This window comes from Physella acuta, unplaced genomic scaffold (assembly GCF_028476545.2).
Source record: "Physella acuta isolate Inbredline_101_S28 unplaced genomic scaffold, ASM2847654v3 ptg000806l, whole genome shotgun sequence".
Lineage (NCBI taxonomy): Eukaryota > Metazoa > Mollusca > Gastropoda > Physidae > Physella > Physella acuta.
This window is the reverse complement of record NW_026732324.1, coordinates 177,259-204,478: the sequence shown is the minus strand read 5'-3', so window position 1 is coordinate 204,478 and position 27,220 is coordinate 177,259. Positions and strand designations below refer to the sequence as shown.

Here is a 27,220-nt window from a genome sequence, read left to right as displayed (position 1 = left end):
TGAAACATACTAAAAACTAGTTACACCGTAATCAAAATACAAATGTCTCAAAAAATAAAAACTTATCAACTACATTTTACAAACATTAATAAGTTATAGGCCTAAATGTTAATGATTTCTTTTTGGATATAACAAAGTTGCCAGTTTCAATTGTAACGTTAGCTGTATTTAAATGCTAACTATAAATAATTACATTACTTTTGGCCTAGGGGAAGCAATCGCTAATGGACGCAGATTTCGAGTTAACTACCTTTAAGCAGGTAGTAAACAAACCCACAATTACTGTTTAAAATTTAAAACAATGGAGAAAAAAATGCCAAAGACACACATCATCACCACAGTTTTATTGGTTTTATCAAGTGACGTCATCACTGGTTATCACAAGTCTGTACCGAGGGAAAAGCTCACACAACACAGCGTCAATTCACATCCCAGTCCATTCTCCTAGCCTCGTTGTGACCGGTCTAAAAATAGCAGCCGCGTCGTCAGTACATCATCGGTTTAAAAATAGCACAACGCTTGTAAGTGAATTCTCTTCGTTTTGATCTGTCGACAGTATTCACCGAATTTCCGCTTAGCACTACAAATTTATTGTTTGATAACACCTTCATTGTCTTCATTTGACTCTTCCAGATCTTCTTCTTCTTCGATCACCTCTACATACGTCTGGTCGTTCTCGCTCCTTGAAAACAAAAGATGCAATGTCTTTTTAACCAAAAAAAGTTGAAAGTTATTATTATTTAAAGAAACAGGAACTATGAAAATAATTAGAATAATAAAGTGTATTAAAATACCGTATAAGTACTATCCGTAGTATTAGAATGGCTATCAACACCTTAACATCCTTATTTCAGAAAAGACGTCATAGTCGTCAAACTTAGAATGTTCGTGAATGCCTGGATCGACGCCACGGCTTCTCATAACTTTTTCCAAATCTGCAACTTGGGACTAGTTTCAAGTGTCGTACATCCAGGAAGAAAGGGGGTGGAGGAGGGGTGGGAGGGGGGGTTAAAAGTAAAGGTTAGATACAGGATCTAGAAACATTTACAGTGTGACATTATGTCTGTATTGCGTGTATGTGATATGTATACGGATAAATATTTTTTTGGTAACTTTACTAGTAGTAATACTATTACAAGTTATCGTGTTAAAAAAAAAAAGTCTTGTTGAAATCAGAAAATATCAGGTACAAATCGCGTTTATGGAAGGTTAAACCCAATCTTTCCGGAATATCTTCGCGAGAAGGGGGGGGGGGGAAGAAAGCATGACCACCGCACCCCCCATCCCAAACGAATTAGAATTTTTATAGAATATATACTTTTACCAGTTTTGGTAGGTGAAATATACCCCATCTTGAATATAAATATCAAATGGAAGCGTATTTTTATCTGAATAGTAAACCCCCACTCCTCTTATTGAACAAATCAAAACCTTTCAAGTTTATAACAAACTGGGGTTAAACGAGGTCATTTCTTGACGTCTGCCGATCTGATTTACTTGCTTAATCTCTTAACTGAGTGTTAAGTTAATTAAGTGTCCAGTCAGTTAATTAATTGTTCAGTTAATTAAGTGTTCAGTTAATTATTGTTAAGTCAATTTAAGTGTTAAGATAATTAAGTGTTAAGTTAAATAAGTGTTCAGTTAATTAAGTGTTCAGTTAATTGAGTGTTCAGTTAATTAAGTGTTAATTGTTAAGTTGATTAAGTGTGCAGTTAAGTAAGTGTGCAGTTAATTAAGTGAAGTTAATTAAGTGTCAAGTTAATTGTCAAGTTAATTAGTGTCAACTTAATTAAGTGTTAAGTTAATTAAATGTCAAGTTAATTAAGTGTCAAGTTAATTAGGTGTCCAGTTAATTAAGTGTTAATTTAGTACGACTCACGGGTGTCAACCGTAGCCATTTGCATGCCAAAGCTTCCTCTGGAGTCAGTAGTGGAACATGTTTTCTAGGCTCAGGTTTTCTGTGGGGACAGAAATAGAAGTCTGGAACTGCATGTCAGTTGTACCCTGATGTGTACATTTCATAGCATTATGGCACGTGTGTACATCCGGCAACATCATGGCATGTATACACACGCCAGTCACATCAATACTATACATGACACCATCATGACCGGATGTGTGTAAATCTATCAACATTATGCCATGACGTTTATTCACATCAGCATCAATTTCTAGCATATATACAGCGACAAACCCCACCCAATGATAAGTTCAGTGTCGGTCACTCACAATGTGATAGCTCAGTGATAGTACCCACAATGTGATAGCTCAGTGATAGTACCCACAATGTGATGGCTCGGTGATAGTACCCACAATGTAATAGCTCAGTGACTAGCACCCCTAATGTGATGGCTCAGTGACTAGCACCCACAATGTGATAGCTCAGTGATAGTACCCACAATGTGATAGCTCAGTGATAGTACCCACAATGTGATAGCTCAGTGATAGTACCCACAATGTGATAGCTCAGTGATAGTACCCACAATGTGATAGCTCAGTGACTAGCACCCACAATGTAATAGCTCAGTGACTAGCACCCCTAATGTGATGGCTCAGTGACTAGCACCCACAATGTGAAAGCTCAGTGATAGCAACCACAATGTGATGGCTCAGTGACTAGCACCCACAATGTGAAAGCTCAGTGATAGCAACCACAATGTGATGGCTCAGTGACTAGCACCCATAATGTGATGGCTCAGTGACTAGCACCCATAATGTAATGGCTCAGTGACTAGCATCCACAATGTGATGGCTCAGTGACTAGCACCCTCAATGTGATGGCTCAGTGACTAGCACCCACAATGTGATGGCTCAGTGACTAGCACCCCCAATGTGATAGCTCAGCGACTAGCACCCACAATGTAATGGCTCAGTGATAGTACCCACAATGTAATAGCTCAGTGATAGTACCCACAATGTGATAGCTCAGTGACTAGCACCCACAATGTAATGGCTCAGTGATAGTACCCACAATGTAATGGCTCAGTGATAGTACCGACAATGTGATGGCTCAGTGATATTACCCACAATGTCAGAGGTCAGTGATAGTACCCACAATGTGATAGCTCAGTGATAGTACCCACAATGTAATGGCTCAGTGATAGTATCCACAATGTGATAGCTCAGTGATAGTACCCACAATGTGATAGCTCAGTGACTAGCACCCACAATGTGATAGCTCAGTGATAGTACCCACAATGAGATAGCTCAGTGATAGTACCCACAATGTGATAGCTCAGTGATAGTAACCACAATGTGATAGCTCAGTGATAGTACCCACAATGTTATGGCTCAGTGATAGTACCCACAATGTGATGGCTCAGTTATAGTACCAACAATGTGATAGCTCAGTGATAGTACCCACAATGTGATAGCTCAGTGATAGTACCCACAATGTGATAGCTCAGTGATAGTAACCACAATGTGATAGCTCAGTGATAGTACCCACAATGTGATAGCTCAGTGATAGCACCCACAATGTGATGGCTCAGTGACTAGTACCCACAATGTAATGGCTCAGTGATAGTAACCACAATGTGATAGCTCAGTGATAGTACCCACAATGTGATAGCTCAGTGATAGTACCCACAATGTGATAGCTCAGTGATAGTACCCACAATGTGATAGCTCAGTGATAGTACCCACAATGTGATAGCTCAGTGATAGCACTCACAATGTGATGGCTCAGTGATAGTACCCACAATGTGATGGCTCGGTGATAGTACCCACAATGTGATGGCTCAGTGACTAGCACCCACAATGTGATAACTCAGTGATAGTACCCACAATGTGATGGCTCAGTGATAGTACCCACAATGTGATGGCTCAGTGATAGTACCCACAATGTGATAGCTCAGTGATAGTACCCACAATGTGATAGCTCAGTGATAGTACCCACAATGTGATGGCTCAGTGATAGTACCCACAATGTGATAGCTCAGTGATAGTACCCACAATGTGATAGCTCAGTGATAGTACCCATAATGTGATAGCTCAGTGATAGTACCCACAATGTGATAGCTCAGTGATAGTACCCACAATGTGATAGCTCAGTGATAGTACCCACAATGTAATGGCTCAGTGATAGTACCCACAATGTGATGGCTCAGTGAAAGTACCCACAATGTGATAGCTCAGTGATAGTACCCACAATGTGATAGCTCAGTGACTAGCACCCACGGTGTGATAGCTCAGTGATAGTACCCACAATGTAATGGCTCAGTGATAGTACCCACAATGTGATGGCTCAGTGAAAGTACCCACAATGTGATAGCTCAGTGATAGTACCCACAATGTGATGGCTCAGTGACTAGTACCCACAATGTAATAGCTCAGTGATAGTACCCACAATGTGATGGCTCAGTGATAGCACCCACAATGTGATAGCTCAGTGATAGTACCCACAATGTGATAGCTCAGTGATAGTACCCACAATGTGATAGCTCAGTGATAGTACCCACAATGTGATAGCTCAGTGATAGTACCCACAATGTGATAGCTCAGTGATAGTACCCACAATGTAATAGCTCAGTGACTAGCACCCACGGTGTAATAGCTCAGTGATCGTACCCACAATGTGATAGCTCAGTGATAGTACCCACAATGTAATGGCTCAGTGATAGTACCCACAATGTAATAGCTCAGTGACTAGTACCCACAATGTGATAGCTCAGTGATAGTACCCACAATGTAATAGCTCAGTGACTAGTACCCACAATGTAATGGCTCAGTGATAGTACCCACAATGTAATAGCTCAGTGACTAGTACCCACAATGTGATAGCTCAGTGATAGTACCCACAATGTAATAGCTCAGTGACTAGTACCCACAATGTAATGGCTCAGTGACTAGCACCCACAATGTGGTAGCTCAGTAATAGTACCCACAATGTGATAGCTCAGTGACTAGCACCCACGGTGTGATAGCTCAGTGATAGTACCCACAATGTGATGGCTCAGTGACTAGTACCCACAATGTAATGGCTCAGTGATAGTACCCACAATGTAATGGCTCAGTGATAGTACCCACAATGTGATAGCTCAGTGATAGTACCCACAATGTAATAGCTCAGTGACTAGTACCCACAATGTAATGGCTCAGTGAAAGTACCCACAATGTGATGGCTCAGTGATAGTACCCACAATGTGATGGCTCAGTGACTAGCACCCTCAATGTGGTAGCTCAGTTATAGTACCCACAATGTGATAGCTCAGTGATAGTACCCACAATGTGATAGCTCAGTGATAGTATCCACAATGTGATAGCTCAGTGATAGTACCCTCAATGTGATAGCTCAGTGACTAGCACCCACAATGTGATAGCTCAGTGACTAGCACCCACAATGTGATGGCTCAGTGATAGCACCCACAATGTGATGGCTCAGTGATAGTACCCACAATGTGATGGCTCAGTGATAGCACCCACAATGTGATAGCTCAGTGACTAGTACCCACAATGTGATAGCTCAGTGATAGCACCCACAATGTGATGGCTCAGTGACTAGTACCCACAATGTAATGGCTCAGTGATAGTAACCACAATGTGATAGCTCAGTGATAGTAGCCACAATGTGATAGCTCAGTGATAGTACCCACAATGTGATGGCTCAGTGATAGTACCCACAATGTGATAGCTCAGTGATAGCACCCACAATGTGATGGCTCAGTGATAGTACCCACAATGTGATGGCTCAGTGACTAGCACCCTCAATGTGGTAGCTCAGTGATAGTACCCACAATGTGATGGCTCGGTGCTAGTACCCACAATGTGATGGCTCAGTGATAGTACCCACAATGTGATGGCTCAGTGACTAGCACCCACAATGTGATAACTCAGTGATAGTACCCACAATGTGATGGCTCAGTGATAGTACCCACAATGTGATGGCTCAGTGATAGTACCCACAATGTGATAGCTCAGTGATAGTACCCACAATGTGATAGCTCAGTGATAGTACCCACAATGTGATGGCTCAGTGATAGTACCCACAATGTGATAGCTCAGTGATAGTACCCACAATGTGATAGCTCAGTGATAGTACCCACAATGTGATAGCTCAGTGATAGTACCCACAATGTGATAGCTCAGTGATAGTACCCACAATGTGATAGCTCAGTGATAGTACCCACAATGTAATGGCTCAGTGAAAGTACCCACAATGTGATAGCTCAGTGATAGTACCCACAATGTAATAGCTCAGTGACTAGTACCCACAATGTAATGGCTCAGTGATAGTACCCACAATGTGATGGCTCAGTGAAAGTACCCACAATGTGATAGCTCAGTGATAGTACCCACAATGTGATAGCTCAGTGACTAGCACCCACGGTGTGATAGCTCAGTGATAGTACCCACAATGTGGTGGCTCAGTGACTAGTACCCACAATGTAATAGCTCAGTGATAGTACCCACAATGTAATTGCTCAGTGATAGTACCCACAATGTAATAGCTCAGTGACTAGTACCCACAATGTGATAGCTCAGTGATAGTACCCACAATGTAATAGCTCAGTGACTAGTACCCACAATGTAATGGCTCAGTGATAGTACCCACAATGTAATAGCTCAGTGACTAGTACCCACAATGTGATAGCTCAGTGATAGTACCCACAATGTAATAGCTCAGTGACTAGTACCCACAATGTAATGGCTCAGTGACTAGTACTTACAATGTGATAGCTCAGTGATAGTACCCACAATGTAATAGCTCAGTGACTAGTACCCACAATGTAATGGCTCAGTGATAGTACCCACAATGTGATGGCTCAGTGAAAGTACCCACAATGTGATAGCTCAGTGATAGTACCCACAATGTGATAGCTCAGTGACTAGCACCCACGGTGTGATAGCTCAGTGATAGTACCCACAATGTGATGGCTCAGTGACTAGTACCCACAATGTAATAGCTCAGTGATAGTACCCACAATGTAATTGCTCAGTGATAGTACCCACAATGTAATAGCTCAGTGACTAGTACCCACAATGTGATAGCTCAGTGATAGTACCCACAATGTAATAGCTCAGTGACTAGTACCCACAATGTAATGGCTCAGTGATAGTACCCACAATGTAATAGCTCAGTGACTAGTACCCACAATGTGATAGCTCAGTGATAGTACCCACAATGTAATAGCTCAATGACTAGTACCCACAATGTAATGGCTCAGTGACTAGCACCCACAATGTGGTAGCTCAGTGATAGTACCCACAATGTGATAGCTCAGTGACTAGCACCCACGGTGTGATAGCTCAGTGATAGTACCCACAATGTGATAGCTCAGTGACTAGTACCCACAATGTAATGGCTCAGTGATAGTACCCACAATGTAATGGCTCAGTGATAGTACCCACAATGTGATAGCTCAGTGATAGTACCCACAATGTGATGGCTCAGTGACTAGTACCCACAATGTAATGGCTCAGTGAAAGTACCCACAATGTGATGGCTCAGTGATAGTACCCACAATGTGATGGCTCAGTGACTAGCACCCTCAATGTGGTAGCTCAGTTATAGTACCCACAATGTGATAGCTCAGTGATAGTACCCACAATGTGATAGCTCAGTGATAGTATCCACAATGTGATAGCTCAGTGATAGTACCCACAATGTGATAGCTCAGTGATAGTACCCACAATGTGATAGCTCAGTGATAGTACCCACAATGTGATGGCTCAGTGACTAGCACCCACAATGTGATAGCTCAGTGACTAGCACCCACAATGTGATGGCTCAGTGATAGCACCCACAATGTGATGGCTCAGTGATAGTACCCACAATGTGATGGCTCAGTGATAGTACCAACAATGTGATAGCTCAGGGATAGTACCCACAATGTAATGGCTCAGTGACTAGCACATACAATGTGGTACCTAAGCTACTAGCACCCAGACGTTGAGAGCTCAGTGACTAGCACCCACATAGTAATAGCTTAGTGACTAGCTCATACAATGTGGTACCTAAGCTACTAGCACCCAGACGTTGAGAGCTCAGTGACTAGCACCCACATAGTAATAGCTTAGTGACTAGCTCATACAATGTGGTACCTAAGCTACTAGCACCCAGACGTTATGAGCTCAGTGACTAGCACCCACATAGTAATAGCTTAGTGACTAGCTCATACAATGTGGTACCTAAGCTACTAGCACCCAGACGTTGAGAGCTCAGTGACTAGCACCCACATATTAATAGCTCAGTGACTAGCACATACAATGTGGTACCTAAGCTACTAGCACCCACATATTAATAGCTCAGTGACTAGCACATACAATGTGGTACCTAAGCTACTAGCACCCACCGTTTGAGAGCTCAGTGACTAGCACTTACAAGACTAAAACAAAAACTAGCTCACGGTTTGCCGTCATCTTCCTGTAGGTGCAGCTGGGCCTGTAGGTCGGTAAGCATTTTCAGTGCCTTGTTTTCGTCTTTTTGGAAAAAAGACTGTGAGAAATACAAAGAATGTTTTTTTGGAAATGAATCCTAAAGATTTAATTGTGTATGTCTATAGTTTTAACATCATATTAAACGCAAAATATTTCGCTTAATATTTTTTAAAAATTTTAAATACATGTATAAACAAAAATTACTTTTTCCGACTTTTATATTAAGGGATCATGCACGAATATTTTTTTCATTATCATAAATAATTGGCACTGCATGTGTATTAGCCATTAGTATCAGTTCACTTACTTTATGAGCGGCCGACATTTTACGAATAAAGAAATGTAGTGTAATTATACCATTGCTCTATACAGAGTTTCTTCCAGGCATCTCGAAAAAATTCTACCGCCCTTCCCCAGAAAATTTCAAGTACCCTTCCCCCCCCCCCCCCCCGGGGAGAAAACAGTCTGGTAGAAACACTGGCTCTATACCGCACCTATCCTCAGTACCATGAAACCATTGTAAGCCACCAGTATACACCGTCTATGGAATACAAATGGGCAGGATCCTAAACTTAAGAAAACCGACCATGGGTACTCACATTTTCGATACTGCCATCACTGGAACTGCTTGCTTCACTACCTGCTCACAAATCATGAAGAACACGCCGTTAAGCTCACACGTCAAGTAAATCATGTACAGACTTTTAGCTCACAAATCCATAACACAAGTTTATCTCTCAAATTAAATACATACTATAGCTCGCAAATCAAGTACATACTTTTAGCTCACAAAAGTACATACTTTAGCTCTCAAATCAAATATATACTGTAGCTCATAAATCAAGTACAAACTTTTAGCTCACAAATCTATAACACAAGTTTAGCTCTCAAATTAAATACAACTTTTAGCTCACAAATCAATTACATACTTTAAGCTCACAAAAGTACTCTTTTAGCTCACATATCAAATACACAATCTTAGCTCACAAATCAAGTGCACATTTTAGCTCACAAATCAAACACACATTTAGCTCACAAATCAAGTACATACTTTAGCTCTCAAATTAAATACATACTTTTGGCTCACAAATCAAACACATTTTTAGCTCACAAATCAAGTATACGTTTTCAGCTCATAAATAAAAATACACTTTTAACTTACAAATCAAATACACAATTTCAATCCCCAAATCAAATACACACTTTTAAGCCCCAAATCAAATACACACTTTTAACTCATAAATCAATTACACATTTAAGCTCATGAATCAAGTACACTTTTAGCTCCAAATCAAATACACACTTTTAACTCACAAATCAATTACACATTTTAGCTCATAAATCAAGTACACTTTTAGCTCTCAAATCATGCACACGCTTTAAAACAAATCAAATACATACTTTAGCTTACAAATCAAGTACACTTTTACACAAATTAAAATACATACTTTAGGTCACAAATCAAGTATAAACTTTTACACAAATCAAATACATACTTTAGCTCACAAATTAAGTACACTTTTACACAAATTAAAATACATACTTTAGCTCACAAATCAAGTACACACTTTTAGCTCACAAATAAAATTAATGTTACTTTTTGACCGCTTGGTTAAAAGGCCACTTGTCTTGCTAACTAATATACAACAGGAATAACAGCAAATTGTCTTGCTAACATACAACAGGAATAACAGAAAATCGTCTTGCTGACTGATATACAACAGGAATAATAGCAAATCTTCTTGAATTGGGCGCAAATCACTCCTGCTGCTAGTGTAGTTGATTAATCACGTTTACATCTAGATCTAAGTAAATCTTAACCCAGTTTTAACTCTAATCCTAGCCTAAATGACGCCAGTAAAATTAGTGACGAATGCGGTTCTTCGACAGGCAAATAAAATGTAGCGACAAGGGGAATACAACAGGGAGCTATGTCTTGCAAAAATTCTGGCATCATTTTATCAAACAAAAACCACAGTCACACAAAATCAAACATAAAAATCACGAACCTAAACGTGGCACCTTCCGCTTTCCATCTGTGACCTCAGGACCAGTTCTTCAATATACACAGGCCATGTATAAATAGATATATAGTTAAACACAAACATGATACTAGAAGTAAAGATACATGTGCTCTGTGTTTGTAAAACATACGTATTGTTAATTTATATTTGTAGTGGTGTAATTTAAAAGTCCTATTTCAGTAAATTACATTTATATGTGCCCTAAAATAATTGTTTATTTTATATGTCGTATTTTTTTATCGATAGTGATCTCTAAAACGCATTACGTCTTTTTTTTTTACAGGAACTGGACAAGCCAAGTCAAATTTAAAATAAAAAATAAAGTGTAATCAATAAATATTGCATTTATCATTAACCTAATCGTAACCCTCTCCTGTCCTGTAACACTAAGTGGAAAAAATTAAAATGGCAACCATTAAATACTTGTATGTTTGTAATTTTAAATGTGTATGGTTTTGACGATAATGTTACATAGTGAATCGGGATCCTAAGGACATACCTTAAAATTCGTCCAATACCAGGAACTCTGCAACATTAAACAAATACTAAATACAATATTGTGACAGAGACTGTGCTATACTAAATACAATATTGTGACAGAGACTGTGCTATACTAAATACAAAATTGTGACACAGTGCTATACTAAATACAAAATTGTGACACAGTGCTATACTAAATACAATATTGTGACAGAGACAGTGCTATACTAAATACAATATTGTGACAGAGACTGTGCTATACTAAATACAATATTGTGACAGAGACAGTTCTATACTAAATACAATATTGTGACAGAGACAGTGCTATACTAAATACAAAATTGTAACAAAGACTGTGCTATACTAAATACAAAATTGTGACACAGTGCTATACTAAATACAATATTGTGACAGAGACAGTCATATACTAAATACAATACTGTGACAGAGACAGTGCTATACTAAACAAAATATTATGACTGAGACTGTGCTATACTAAATACAATATTGTGACAGAGACAGTGCTATACTAAATACAATTTTGTGACAGAGACAGTGCTATACTAAATACAAAATTGTGACAGAGACAGTGCTATACTAAATACAATATTGTGACAGAGACAGTGCTATACACAACATTGTGACAGAGACTGTGCTATACTAAATACAAAATTGTGACAGAGACGGTGCTATACTAAATACAATATTGTGACAAAGACAGTGCTATATTGAATACAATATTGCGACTGACATAGTGATATACTAAATATAATATTGTGACAGAGACAGTGCTATACTAAATACAACATTGCGAGTGACACAGTGATATAATAAATACAACCTAATACATTGGAGATTCGGATTTTGAGGTTAAAAGCATTGACCAATTAATTTAGTAACAAAAAGACACCTTTACTTAAACAAGTTAGTAAACCAAGACACTTTTCCTTGACCAAGTTCGTAACCCAAGACACCTTTCCTTGACCAAATTCGTAACCCAAGACACTTTTTCTTGACCAAGTTCGTAATCCAAGACACCTTTCCTTGATCAAATTCGTAACCCAAGACACTTTTTCTTGACCAAATTCGTAACCCAAGACACCTTTCCTTGACCAAATTCGTAACCCAAGACACCTTTCCTTGACCAAGTTCGTAACCCAAGACACCTTCCCTTGACCAAATTCGTAACCCAAGACACCTTTCCTTGACCAAATTCGTAACCCAAGACACTTTTTCTTGACCAAGTTCGTAATCCAAGACACTTTTCCTTGACCAAATTCGTAACCCAAGACACTTTTTCTTGACCAAGTTCGTAATCCAAGACACTTTTCCTTGACCAAGTTCGTAACCCAAGACACTTTTTCTTGACCAAGTTCGTAACCCAAGACACCTTCCCTTGACCAAATTCGTAACCCAAGGCACCTTTCCTTGACCAAGTTCGTAATCCAAGACACCTTTCCTTGACCAAGTTCGTAATCCAAGACACCTTTCCTTGACCAAGTTCGTAACCCAAGACACCTTTCCTTGACCAAGTTCGTAACCCAAGACACCTTTCCTTGACCAAGTTCGTAACCCAAGACACCTTTCCTTGACCAAGTTCGTAACCCAAGACACCTTTCCTTGACCAAGTTCGTAACCCAAGGCACCTTTCCTTGACCAAGTTCGTAATCCAAGACAACTTTCCATGACCAAGTTCGTAATCCAAGACATGTCATGAATGGCTCCTTAACAAGAAAAAGATTTCTTTACTCTGTAGTAAGCCACAACACACTTTTTTATGACTGAACCCGTAACCTGAAACATATTTTTGACCTGTTTTCGACCGAGTTCGTTAACCGAAACTTTTTGACCACAGAGTACCGAGGAGCGGAAAACATTTTAAAATGTGCAACTAATAGTTTTAACACCATCTGTGTAAAACTGAACAGCGGTTTAATTCGTTACTTGGATCAGAAACCCGAGTTTATTTTTAGTCATCAAATCATGCATAACCCAAAACGTTTTGTAAGCGAAGTAATTCACAACCAGAGTCCCCAAGTAATGTATTTTAAAATTTTTACTCAATATTCGTACATTACGACCCACACGTAAATTAAAAAGACGCTCCACATGCACAATGTTTACTTACAACATGTAATTTCTTTTCGCGGGTTTTGTCATTCTGAAACAAGACAAAAATAGGAATTCAATATGGCTTCTAAGAAGAGTTGATGCGCTTGGTTTGGTGGTTACGTAATGAAAAAGTCGTTTCAGATGGGTTTTAAACAAAACCACGTTGACATAGAACTATTACAAATTTGAATGGCCTTTCGTGTGCCGGATTCGTTTCAGCTCAGGAGATTAGGGAGATTTAAAATATTAAATGCTTTTTTTTTTTACTTGAACTCCCGAGCTTTGATTATTCGTGCAGGTGTGTAGCTGAAATCTGGCAAAATTGGCCTACAACACAGTGGAACGTGTGAGTATTTTCTCACAGTTATATTGTCATACCATGAGTTAGAGAGTAACACTGCTTTCAAATTGCTGAAATTCTTCTTGTTGCTACAGTCCCAGCAGTAAAAAATGTGTGAACGATTAAGATAGCACAACTGGCCTTCATCTATTTTCTTTAAATATATCAGGCTTTATATTTTTTTTCTTACAAAATAGCATACAAAATTTGAAACAAAGCTGTTGGCAAAACTATAAATATACTGTTTGTTAAGTTTTTTACTTAAAATAAATTGTTAGTCTTTTACTTTAGTCGTGCTAGCGTGAAGCAGTGATCCGCATATTATTATGTTTTCAGGTATTATATAGTAGAATAGTGAGTAAAAAAAGTTTGTGCATGATCCATCTGCATTAAATATACGCAATCCTTCGGTGTAAAATATGGTGAAACGTTCTGTGCTTTCATTGTGGCGTTGAATAGGGCAGGTAAAACAACAGATAACAGCTAGCAAACCATCTCACTTAACAAGCTAAATCACAAACGCTAGAAACCCAACTGACTGTACAAGCTAAGTCACAACATCTAGCTAAACAACTGACTGAACAAGCTAAGTCACAACATCTAGCTAAACCAACTGACTGAACAAGCTAAGTCACAACATCTAGCTAAACAACTCACTGAACAAGCTAAGTCACAAAAGCTAGCTAATCAAATGACTGAACTAGCTAAGTCACAAATGCTAGAATCAACTGACTGAACAAGCTAAGTCACAACAGATAGCAAACCAACTGACTGAAAAAGCTAAGTCACAACAGCTAGAAACCCAAATGACTGAACTAGCTAAGTCACAACAGCTAGAAACCCAACTGACTGAACAAGCTAAGTCACAAAGCTGTAAGTCGTCCTGCCCCTCAGAACAGTTGGGTGTTGTCCCACATCCATTACATTTTTTTAGAGTCGGGGCACCAACAGATTTCTTACACTAACAAATAAACGGAGCTTTTGATGAGACCAATGATAATGGGAGTACGATTACAATGTTGACGTCGATAAAGACAATGATAACGATGGCAAAAACTACAATAACAATCATCAGGGTGAAGTTGGTGTGAATAGCACCATGTACAATATGAAGACGATAATGCGACGCAAAAAATACATTTGGCGGTACTTTTCTAAAAGTCAAATGAAATTATCGAGAACTGAATTAAAAAATAAAAAGGTTTGCCTACCTTGCGTTTTGAATGCTTAACATCAAGTTGCTGTCCATGGGGCGGACACTGTCTCGACGCCTGAATTAAAGTCGGGACTTGGTAAATCAAAGAAAAAAGTTTGTAACTTGAAGATATACAATGTGAACATTGGTCAAGACAACAATTGATGAAACCTACTTTATACACATCACATCTTTGGCAATATATATATATATATATATATATATATATATATATATATATATATATATATATATATATATATATATATATATATATATATATATATGAACCAAAAAAGCTATACACATTTCTAATATATAACCTCAGTAACCTCATCAAAAATAATATAATATAATAACAATAGTTAACTGATGTTCTAAACTGTTCATTAAGTATCGATTTAAGTAAAACATGGGGGGGGGGGGAAAGATGTATAAAATTCCTTTTTGTAATTTGATACAAAATTTAACGGAAAGATCAGCGTACATAATATGACTAAATAAAAGCTTGTAGAATGGGTGTCAAGACTTACAAGGTACTGTTTAGGCTGATGGGGTCTTTTGATAGGCTAGTTCTTTTCTAAAGACAAACAGATGAACAACTTCATTTATTTGCAGATTAATGTTTTTATGTTACTCAAATGAAAATGTAAGATGTAGCTCTTCAAGGTCTGTTGTAAATTAGTCGATGACTGAGTCACATTAACTGGTCTTCTGTAATCAGTCAATTTAGTTGAGAGAGTAGTTTGAACAATCAACACGACAAAACAGTGGAAAGGCTGACACTGTTGTGTCCAAAGTTGTGAGTTCTGAATAAACATTTGAGTCAACATTTCTGAATAAACAATTGAGTCAACATTTCTGAATAAACATTTAGGTCGACATTTCTGAATAAACTTTTGAGTCAACATTTCTGAATAAACATTTGAGTCAACATTTCTGAATAAACTGTCCTATGGTCACGGTCCTATGGTCACGGTCCTATGGAGTGGTGTGGTCACGGTCCTGTGGTCGCGGTCCTATGGTCACGGTCCTATGGTCACGGTCCTATGGTCACGGTCCTATGGTCCTAGTATGGTCACGGTCCTGTGGTCGCGGTCCTATGGTCACGGTCCTATGGTCACGGTCCTATGGTCACGGTCCTATGGAGTGGTGTGGTCACGGTCCTATGGTCGCGGTCCCATGGTCACGGTCCTATGGTCACGGTCCTATGGTTACGGTCCTATGGTCGCGGTCCTATGGTCGCGGTCCTATGGAGTGGTGTGGTCACGGTCCTATGGTCACGGTCCTATGGAGTGGTGTGGTCAGGGTCCTATGGTCACGGTCCTCTGATCGCGGTCCTATGGTCACGGTCCTATGGAGTGGTGATGGTCACGGTCCTGTGGTCGCAGTCCTATGGTCACGGTCCTATGGTCACGGTCCTATGGTCGCGGTCCCATGGTCACGGTCCTATGGTCACGGTCCTATGGTCACGGTCCTATGGTCGCGGTCCTATGGTCGCGGTCCTATGGAGTGGTGTGGTCACGGTCTTATGGTCACGGTCCTATGGAGTGGTGTGGTCACGATCCTCTGGTCGCGGTCCTATGGTCACGGTCCTATGGTCACGGTCCTATGGCCACGGTCCTATGGTCACGGTCCTATGGTCACGGTCCTCTGATCGCGGTCCTATGGTCACGGTCCTATGGAGTGGTGATGGTCACGGTCCTGTGGTCGCGGTCCTACGGTCACGGTCCTATGGTCACGGTCCTATGGAGTGGTGTGGTCACGGTCCTCTGGTCGCGGTCCTATGGTCACGGTCCTATGGTCAGGGTCCTATGGTCACGGTCCTATGGTCGCGGTCCTATGGTCGCGGTCCTATGGAGTGGTGTGGTCACGGTCCTATGGTCACGGTCCTATGGTCAGGGTCCTATGGAGTGGTGTGGTCACGGTCCTGTGGTCACGGTCCTATGGTCGCGGTCCTATGGTCCCAGTCCTATGGTCACGGTCCTATGGTCACGGTCCTATGGTCACGGTCCTATGGTCACGGTCCTATGGTCACTGTCTTCTGGTCACGGTCCTATGGTCACGGTCCTATGGTCAGGGTCCTATGGTCACGGTCCTATGGTCACGGTCCTCTGATCGCGGTCCTATGGTCACGGTCCTATGGAGTGGTGTGGTCACGGTCCTGTGGCCACGGTCCTATGGTTGGTCCTATGCTTTATGGAGTGGTGTGGTCACGGTCCTGTGGCCACACCATATGCTTTATGTACAGATGTGTTCAGGGATCCTATGACTTACGTAGTGTTGTGTCTTATGTTATCTGACAGCGAAGTGGGGGGGGGAGTGGGTGCTGTAAAGTGTCTGGAAACACAAGGATGTGCTGGAGACGAGACAAGCACTTACAGAGTTGTTGGTGAGGTTATTCCAGGAATCTGTCGGTGTGGCCGTGGGGTACAGGGTCAAGGCGTTGTTGTTCATATGGTGCAGGTACTTCCGGTGCTTCTTAGATTCCATCATCGACTTGAGCGTTGTGAGACAAATTTCCGTAATCCTGAAAGATGGATATGTTAAGCTCTCTGTGGAGTTTTTTAAAGAGCTCTACGCAAGACAAATTACGAGGCGTGTAAGCAGATGTTTTATACAGATGGTTTATACAGATGTTTTATCCAGATGTTTTATACAGATGGTTTATACAGATGGTTTATACAGATGTTTTATACAGATGGTTTATACAGATGTTTTATTCAGATGTTTTATACAGATGTTTTATTCAGATGTTTTATACAGATGCATTATACAGACGGTTTATACAGATGTTTTATACAGATGTTTTATACAGATGTTTTATACAGATGTTTTATACAGATGTTTTATACAGATGTTTTATACAGATGTTTTATACAGATGTTTTATACAGATGCTTTATACAGACGGTTTATACAGATGTTTTATACAGATGGTTTATACAGATTTTTTATACAGATGTTTTATACAGATGTTTTATACAGATGCTTTATACAGACGGTTTATACAGATGTTTTATACAGATGTTTTATACAGATGTTTTATACAGATGCTTTATACAGGCGGTTTATACAGATGTTTTATACAGATGTTTTATACAGATGGTTTATACAGATGTTTTATACAGATGTTTTATACAGATGTTTTATACACCTATTTGAGGCCTTTGAGGAATCACAAACCTAGGTTGGACAAACATGAGTGCCATGTTTACATTTGTTCCCAAAGATCATTTAAATTTCCCAGAACCTATCGGCTTCTTATGCAGCGCCCATTTGTTCAAAATCTGTTTCTAATGCTTATCTGTGTCATAATGTTGTACTTGTGAATATATGTGAGAGTGTTGTATCTGCCCTTATTAGTATGCGAATGTTGTATCACTCCATATCTTTGACAATGTAGTACCTGCACTTATCTGTGTAAGGATGTTGTAACTGCCCTTATCTGTGAGAATTTTGTATCGATCCATATCTTTTTTATCTGTCCATGTATGTATGAGAATGTTGGACCCGTCTATATATGTAAATAGGTTGTACCTGTCTGTATATGTAAGAATGTTGTACCTGTCTATATACGAAAGAATGTTGTACCTGTCTATATATGTAAGAATGTTGTACCTGTCTATATATGTAACAATGTTGTACCTGTCTATATATGTAAGAATGTTGTACCTGTCTATATATGTAAGAATGTTGTACCTGTCTATATATGTAAGAATGTTGTAACCTGTCCATAACTTTGAAAGAATGTTGTTCTTGTCCATATTGTATGTAAATATTGTTCCTGTCCATATTGTATGTAAATATTGTTCCTGTCCATATTGTATGTAAATATTGTATCTGTCCCTAACTTTGTAAGAATGTTGTACCTGTCCATAACTTTGTAAGAATGTTTTACCTGTCCATAACTTTGTAAGAATGTTGTACCTGTCCATAACTTTGTAAGAATGTTGTACCTGTCCAAAACTTTGTAAGAATGTTGTACCTGTCCATAACTTTGTAAGAATGTTGTACCTGTCCATAACTTTGTAAGAATGTTGTACCTGTCCATAACTTTGTAAGAATGTTGTACCTGTCCATAGCTTTGTAAGAATGTTGTACCTGTCCATAACTTTGTAAGAATGTTGTACCTGTCCATAACTTTGTAAGAATGTTGTACCTGTCCATAACTTTGTAAGAATGTTGTACCTGTCCATAACTTTGTAAGAATGTTGTACCTGTCCATAACTTTGTAACAATGTTGTACCTGTCCATAACTTTGTAACAATGTTGTACCTGTCCATAGCTTTGTAAGAATGTTGTACCTGTCCATAGCTTTGTAAGAATGTTGTACCTGTCCATAGCTTTGTAAGAATGTTGTACCTGTCCATAACTTTGTAAGAATGTTGTACCTGTCCATAACTTTGTAAGAATGTTGTACCTGTCCATAGCTTTGTAAGAATGTTGTACCTGTCCATAGCTTTGTAAGAATGTTGTACCTGTCCATAACTTTGTAAGAATGTTGTACCTGTCCATAGCTTTGTAAGAATGTTGTACCTGTCCATAGCTTTGTAAGAATGTTGTACCTGTCCATAACTTTGTAAGAATGTTGTACCTGTCCATAGCTTTGTAAGAATGTTGTACCTGTCCATATCTGAGATCTCTTCCAGCGTTGTGGTGTATGCGTTCTTCTTCATTTCCTCGTGCAGATCAAAGACCATCTTCCGCTTCAGATCCTTGCTTTTGATCATACCAACCAGTTGTTTGCTTGTTCTGGGTGTGCTGGGGCCGCTGTCATCGGGATCAAAGGTCTGGTAGCTAGGCAACCTGTTAAAGACAAAATGGTGCTTTTCGTCTGCAAATGTAAGTATTTACTTATCTAATATATAAATTGAAATAGGTGTATGACACATCTATGATAGTAACCATGACACACCTATGACAGTAACTATGACAACTCGATGACAGTAACCGTGATATTATGTTTAACTATGACACACCTATGACAGTAACCATGACACATCTATGACAGTAACCATGACACACCTATGACAGAACCCATGATACATCTATGACAGTAACTTTGACACACCTATGACAGTAACCATGGCATGACACATCTATGACAGTAACCATGACACACATATGACAGTAACCATGACACATCTATGACAGTAACCATGGCATGACACATCTATGACAGTAACTATGACACACCTATGACAGTAACCATCACACATCTATGACAGTAACCATGACACACCTAAGACAGTAACTATGACACCTCGATGACAGTAACCATGATATTCTGTTTAAGCACGACACATCTATGACAGTAACCATAACACACCTATGACAGTAACTGTGACACACATATGACAGTAGCAATGACACACCTATGACAGTAACCATGACACACCTATGACAGTAACCATGGCATGACACATCTATGACAGTAACCATGACAAACCTATGACAGTAACCATGACAAACCTATGACAGTAACCATGACAAACCTATGACAGTAACCATGACACACTTATGAGAGTAACCATCAGACATCTATAACAGTAGCCATGACACACCTATGACAGTAACCATGACACATCTATGACAGTAACCATGACACATCTATGACAGTAACCAAGACACATCTATGACAGTAATCATGACACAACTAAGACAGTAACTATGACACCTCGATGACAGTAACCATGGCTGGCATGACACATCTATGACAGTAGCCATGACACATCTATGAAAATAATCATGACACACCTATGACAGTAACCATGGCATGACACATCTATGACAGTAACCATGACAAACCTATGACAGTAAACATCAGACATCTATGATAGTAACCATGACACACCTATGAGAGTAACCATCAGACATCTATGACAGTAACCATCAGATATCTATGACAGTAACTATCACACATCTATGACAGTAACCATGACACACTTATGAGAGTAACAATCAGATATCTATAACAGTAGCCATGACACATCTATGACAGTAACCATGGCATGACACATTTATGACAGTAACCATGACACACTTATGAGAGTAACAATCAGACATCTATAACAGTAGCCATGACACATCTATGACAGTAACCATGGCATGACACATTTATGACAGTAACCATGACACATCTATGACATTAACTATGACACACTTATGACAGTAACCATGACACATCTATGACAGTAACCATGACCTATGACAGTAACCATGACACATCTATGACAGTAACCATGACACACCTATGACAGTAAACATGACACATCTATGACAGTAACCACGACACACCTATGACAGTAACCATGACACATCTATGACAGTAACCATGACCTATGACAGTAACCATGACACATCTATGACAGTAACCATGACACACCTATGACAGTAAACATGACACACCTATGACAGTAACCATGACACACCTATGACAGTAAACATGACACATCTATGACAGTAACCATGACATATCTTAGACAGTAACCATGACACATCTATGACAGTAGCCATGACACACCTATGACAGTAAACATGACACATCTATGACAGTAACCATGTCACACCTATGACAGTAACCATGAGATTCTACATAACCAATGCACGTACTTGGAGGTGTAGATAGTGTTCCAGTTCTGTACGCTGGTGAACCGCTTGCCGATGCTCTTATTGTTCATGTAACCGTTGTCGACGACGGACATCCGAGGAGACGCTATGACGGATCTGCTGAAAGTTTCATTGACAAGTTTTTATGTCAGTAACTCTACTCCCTCTTTTAGAACTACTCATTCAGTGTCTTATCCGCACACGCCCTCTTTCAGAACAATTTATTGAATGTTTTATCTTGACAACTTTACGCTAACTATCAGAACTCTTAAAAATACAAGATAATTGAGTCTTAAGCTTACTATATTTAGCACTACTGTTTGATATTTCCCGTAAAGATGCATGTATTATACTAAACATATAGAAGTAGCTTTTAAACAAAACATAAGCTTAGTAATAACTTACAACGAGAGTTGTTTTACATATGCAATTTAAAAAAACTACTAAGAATATTGATAGGTTATACATTTGCATAGCTATGAATGTCCACAGAAGAAAGCTCTATATATCGCACAACCTGATTAACGTGAATTAAAACTAAACTATTGCTACATGCTAACCTTGACAGCACCAATGTGGAACAACTGATACAAGCGACTTACCGAGGAGGGTCGTGCACGGGGCAACGAGTTATCGAACCCTGGGGTCAGTGGATGAAACAATTTGACATCAAAGATAACAAAGATAACATGTGACAATTTGTTTGGAGCTTAATTTATAAATGTGTGTAGTACATAAACTACTTTAGGTTAGCATATGATTAAAGTAGTGTTCAATTGAGCAAGTCGTTAAAGTGCAGTTGTCTTGGTCTAGCAATGGGTTGTCTGTAACATAAAAAGTCCAATAGAGTTTCTTTCAGACTTTTTTTCTCCGTTGGAAGGTGGGGGAAAGGGGACACTAGTAAAAGTATCTAATTTGTATATAAAGTCTATTTCCTTTGGGGGAGGGGGGTGGGGGTTAGTAGAGGTGGTTCGGGTGGGGTCATTTCCCGCCCCAAGTGATGCCTGAAAGAAACTCTGTCAAATAAGAGCTATCTTATCCCAATCACGCATTTTCTTGTCCAAAAAAAAAACTCGTTGTCTTACCCAAGTTAAGCACTATTAATTCCTAATGACGATAGCCATGTTAGAATGATGTGTTGCCATGTCTAAATTACCTTTGTCTTGTCTAATTAACGCATTGTAAGTCAGAATTAAGGTTTTCTTGTCCTAATGAACGTTGTCCTGACAGAAAAAAAGCGTTGTCATGTCCAGTTAACACGTTGTCATACCCATTTATTGTACTCATCTAAATGTTAAACAGCATAAACTCTAAAGGTGGGAAGTCTTACATCCAAGTTAAACTCTGATCTCTGGTATGGTTTGCCATACCTCGCAGGTTGTTCCCTCGGTAATGACTTTGTGCTAAAATAGAAGAAAGGAAAATAACCATTCGTCTTTTGACTTCAATCATTTTCATTTAAGTCTAGCGCCAGTTCTAATCCAACTTTATTTCAAGGTACTGTTGATACACGGACATGGTTGATAGCCATATGCCCAGAAAAATGGGTTCAATGACTTCTACTGAAACACTGGGTCAGTTTAACATCCATACAGACCCTTGGTTTATGTTGAAGTATTAAAAAGGTATATATATATATATATATATATATATATATATATATATATATATATATATATATATATATATATACCTTTTTAATACTTCAACATAAACATATATATATATATATATATATATATATATATATATATATATATATATATATATATATATATATATATATATATATTAGTTGTGTTGTGTGGTTAAGACTTTTGCTCTCTGGAGATCCGCTCTTAGCTATAAAAATTTAGGCCTGCATTTTAAAATGTAAGATTATTATATGTATAAAATGACATAAATTACTGATAAACTAAACGTGCTGGTTCGAATCCCGCTGAGTCCGTAGGACGCCTCAGAGCACACCCAGCTTTGATGGGTACCTGACTCAAGTTAGGGAAAGTAAAGTCTGCTGGGCATGGTGCTGACCACGCTGTCCCTTTGTTTGTAGAGATCACAGAAACTCTACTTCACCTACCCCCATGGACCCAACATGACAGTACCTACCGTGGCTCTGTGGCTTTAGTGATAACCAGTGACTCCGGTGAGGAATTTCGTTTCAGTACAAAAGACTTGCTCATTTTGATTGGCTGGGCTGGAGGTTTCGGTTGGGTTTCGGTAGAGGTCAAAGGGTCAGAGGGAAATGTGGTGGCAGTCGGCGGTGGTGCTTCTGGAGGTTGGAGGCGTGGGTTTTGTTTCGGTAGAGGTCAGGAGGTCAGGAGGTCAGTGGGAAAGGTTGAGGGCGGTGGTGCTACTGCAAGTTGCAATCATCTGTTGAGAGAGGAAGATGCAGACGATTTGTGTTGGAATCTTATAGATAAGACGGTTTTGTTTTTGTAAGTATAGTTTCCTTAACTCTAGTCATAGCTATACCTGATCGAACATTAATCATTACTCGCTTCTCTAACATTATACTTCATAGTAACCCCACTACTAACATTTATTTCCAACAGTTGAAACAAAAATCCTGAAACTTTGTCCATAAGGTACTGTCCGTATTTTTCTTTAAACTGAAAATATGAGTCCGAGCTAATGCACTCTGGTTGAGAGACATAAAGTTCTTTTTTCAACATTTATCTGAGCAACTACCTATATGAGTTACATGACGGTGAAGAAATAGCTAGCAAAAACAAAAACGTAACTTACTACTACCATAGCGCGCACGACAGCTGAACTAGAGTCCCGGGTTCAGATCCCGGCCTGGAGTCAGTAGGACTTCACTGTGTACACACTGTGTACACACTGTGTACACACTGTGTACACACTGTGTACACACTATGTACACACTGTGTACACACTATGTACACACTGTGTACACACTATGTACACACTGTGTACACACTGTGTACACACTGTGCTTATTGGTACCTGATTCATCTTAGGAAACTGACCACATTATCCTGTCACGATAATACTGGAACAACGATTCATCTGCCGATATTCTACTGTACTGTACCCCTAGTAGAGCCCTAAACGCTGACCTTAACACTAATTTTGGCCCTAACAATAACAACAACAGAAGAAGACTAATTTTCATTGGCTATTATCGGCATTTTTATAAGAACTCTGTTGCTTATTATTACGTCGGTAGAAGGTATTCAAAGTACAGTATGTGTTGTTGTTCTTACCCTAACATTGACTCTTGTCCGAGCATTGAAAAAAAACCTTATCCTTGATTTGAACATTAATACTGGCAATAATTATTTTTTTTAAACTACATACTGCCTATATTGCATGTGTACCATGTTCTGAACTTAACACTTTTTAACACGAAGTAAAATTACAATTTAAAATAAAAATGTAGAATTATAGAGGTAGATGAATTTGGCCCCAAGTTAACATTTGAGCTAGATGCTTTATGATTGGACAGCTTGAAGTAGGTGGCATCATGCAGATCTGGAACTGACTGAAATCTGATATCAATCAGCGCTCTACCCCTCAACCACACCGTTGCAAACCTGAATTTTTACCATTCGCGTCTTGTGTTGTGAGGCATCAGCTATTCTACTCAATTTGCTAAACTAGCAGAATAGAAGCGCGGCTAGACCGCAAGGATAAAGTGTTAGATATAGGAGAGTCTAACTCTAATAGACCACACGGATGAAGTGTTAGATATAGGATAGTCTAACTCTAATAGACCACACGGATGAAGTGTTAGATATAGGATAGTCTAACTCTAATAGACCACACGGATGAAGTGTTAGATATAGGATAGTCTAACTCTAATAGACCACACGGATGAAGTGTTAGATATAGGATAGTCTAACTCTAGTAGGCCTATAGCGAGACTCCTCAATAGACAATCGTAGGGGGGGGGGGGCGTGTTAGAAAAAAAGTTATCTAAGCTCATACTCTAGGATCTAGACCAGTGGATCTGAACCTTTTTGGAGGTACCGAACCACACTAGTTTCATATGCGCATTCACTGAACCCTTCTTAATAATAATAGTTCGGTCGTCCGCACAGATAAATATAAAATCCGATCGTGAATCAAATGAGCGGGGGTTGTCTGGAACTTAGCCGAACCCCTGAGACTGGCTTACAAACACCAGGCTAAGAACCACTGCTTTAGACCTAACAACCGTTTAAAGCTAACCTTAATAATAAAGCTAGTCTTAGCTTGTAAAACCTGCCAGGGTTAAAGTAGTTCTCTAGAGTAGAGAATGCTGGAGGTGGGGGGGGGGGGGGAGATGTAGGCCCACTATGTGAGAGAGGGATCGATTAAATAAATGTGACACAGCATTTTGTGAAACAAAAGAAAATTAGACTAAATAAACCATTGGATTGACAGAATCTCAATTGAGCGTGGAAATCTGTGACGTCAATTCTTGGAAGTGGGAAAGGCGGGGGCGGGGTTGGACAACAGATCGATGGCTTAAAAACGACACTCGGCTAAAAATAGTGACGTCATTTTTTAAACGCCCCCCCCCCCTCTCCCTTCCCCCGTATGTAATAAAGGTAATGCATAAAGATTCAAAATATGGGTTGGGAAAGTGTGTTATTACTAATATCTTTTTTTTTTTTTTAAAAAGAATATAGATCTAGATCTAGTCTAGATCTGGATCTTGATCGGAAACCTAACACCTAACACGCACTTTATCGTTGAGAAGTCAGTCAACAGCTGCAGTATCATACAGCTTTAAAACAGCATCATCATTAGATCTGTTCATGTAATTAAACCTTCAAGATTTCTAGATCTAGAATCTAGATCTACTGCCATACCCTGCCGTTTTCTAATGAAAACGTGACGCGTAGATTGAGCTATTTTCCAAAATACGTTTACAACGTTATCTGAGCATACACCTAGCAGCGATTGGTTATAACAGTGGATTGTCCTACCTTCATTTTGGGGTGATCGGTTAGTGGTAAAGTGTTTACAATGAGACGGGGTGAATACACGGCTGTTTATTTAACTATAAAGTTGGGAGTTGGGCACCACCGCCATGTTCAAGTTGATGCTTCATTATAAGCCGAGCTGCGCTGTGACGTCATTTTGCTTGGCTACGTCATACGCTCATGCCATTTCATTTTCCCGATAGTTCGTCACGTTTGGTGTGCATTTTTTTCTAGGGGAAAATATTTTCGAGCGTAAATGAAATGTTGGTGTCTTGTTTCACCCAAACCTAAAAGATTTAAAAGCGTCGAAAACATAATTATTAAATTTGTCAATCTTCATAATTGTGGTAAAGCAATAATGAAATATAATAAGGCTGTTATAAATGGACAGTAATGTATTGTTGTATATAGATCTAGACTATTATTAATAAATACAATAATGTCCGATTATGTGCATATTGCGTGCTATTACGAGATTTATGAAGTCTATCAATAGCTGTGATTCTTAACCTTTTTAGAGGTACCGAACCCACAAGTTTCACATACGCATCCACCGAAATGACAAAATCTGATCGTGAATCATTTGAGTCTTGACCTCCACCGAATTCCTACGACTAACCCACAAAACCCTGGGGTTCGATCGAACCCAAATTAAGAACCACTGATCCATAGGCTTGTGACTTTGTTCAGAGGGTGGGGGCGGGGGCGGTGAACATGATTAAGGGAAAGGACTTTTGTGACAATGTGTGACGAGTTGGAGGGGGGGGGGGGTGTTCAGAGAAAACGTTTGATTTGACACAAAAAATTAATGTTCGAAACTGAATTCTAGCCGTCAATAAAATAAATGTTCGTAAACTGCAATAAAAATGTAACAATTTAGGCTACTCATTGTTGACCGAGTTGGCTTAAAAAAAAAAAAAAAAAAAAAAAAAAAAAAACTCCCCAGAAATTGCAATTTTGAAAGGAATAGTAGATTGATGTATGACTTCATATTAGGGAAAAGGGGGATGGGGATTTTCTGACGCTTTGTTGCTATGGGGTCATCCATAAATGACGTCACACTCGTAGAGTGAGGTGGATTTTCTGACGATTTAATGCTATGGGGAGGAGAGAGAAAGTAAAAATCGCTTTTACAAAGCGCG

The 27,220-nt window shown here is 39.3% G+C and overlaps 1 protein-coding gene across 4 annotated transcripts; it reads right to left on the bottom strand.

Moving 5' to 3' along the window:
- Positions 1-329: 329 nt before the first annotated feature.
- On the bottom strand, positions 330-26,243 carry LOC131951296 (uncharacterized). 4 transcript variants are annotated; one of them, XM_059313659.1, is made up of 17 exons: positions 26,082-26,243; positions 23,251-23,514; positions 22,472-22,544; positions 21,744-21,781; positions 21,145-21,261; positions 19,156-19,338; positions 16,913-17,060; positions 15,064-15,110; positions 14,547-14,606; positions 13,012-13,044; positions 10,903-10,929; positions 10,389-10,435; positions 8,979-9,019; positions 8,349-8,437; positions 1,880-1,958; positions 795-948; positions 330-682 (listed from the first exon to the last, which is right to left on the bottom strand). In XM_059313659.1, exons 2-16 carry the CDS (start codon positions 23,322-23,324, stop codon positions 829-831), a joined length of 1,176 nt encoding a protein of 391 aa, XP_059169642.1. In that variant the 5' UTR covers positions 23,325-23,514; positions 26,082-26,243; the 3' UTR covers positions 330-682; positions 795-828. The 4 variants fall into 4 exon arrangements, 3 of the variants coding, with proteins under 3 accessions (XP_059169642.1, XP_059169640.1, XP_059169641.1); XM_059313657.1 differs by having other exon boundaries at positions 836-948; positions 26,082-26,242; XM_059313658.1 differs by having other exon boundaries at positions 836-948; positions 21,145-21,258; positions 26,082-26,242.
- Between the last annotated feature and the right edge of the window lie 977 nt (positions 26,244-27,220).

What these genes read in the sequence shown, in the direction of transcription:
- LOC131951296 (XM_059313657.1), bottom strand. Translation starts at nt 23,324, where the DNA reads ATGAGCAAGTCTTTTGTACTGAAACGAAATTCCTCACCGGAGTCACTG. An exon ending in AACACTATCTACACCTCCAA is followed by an intron (nt 19,339 to 21,144) that starts GTACGTGCATTG and finishes TGTCTTTAACAG; the next exon opens with GTTGCCTAGCTACCAGACCT. An exon ending in TTAAGCATTCAAAACGCAAG is followed by an intron (nt 13,045 to 14,546) that starts GTAGGCAAACCT and finishes GTCTTGTTTCAG; the next exon opens with AATGACAAAACCCGCGAAAA.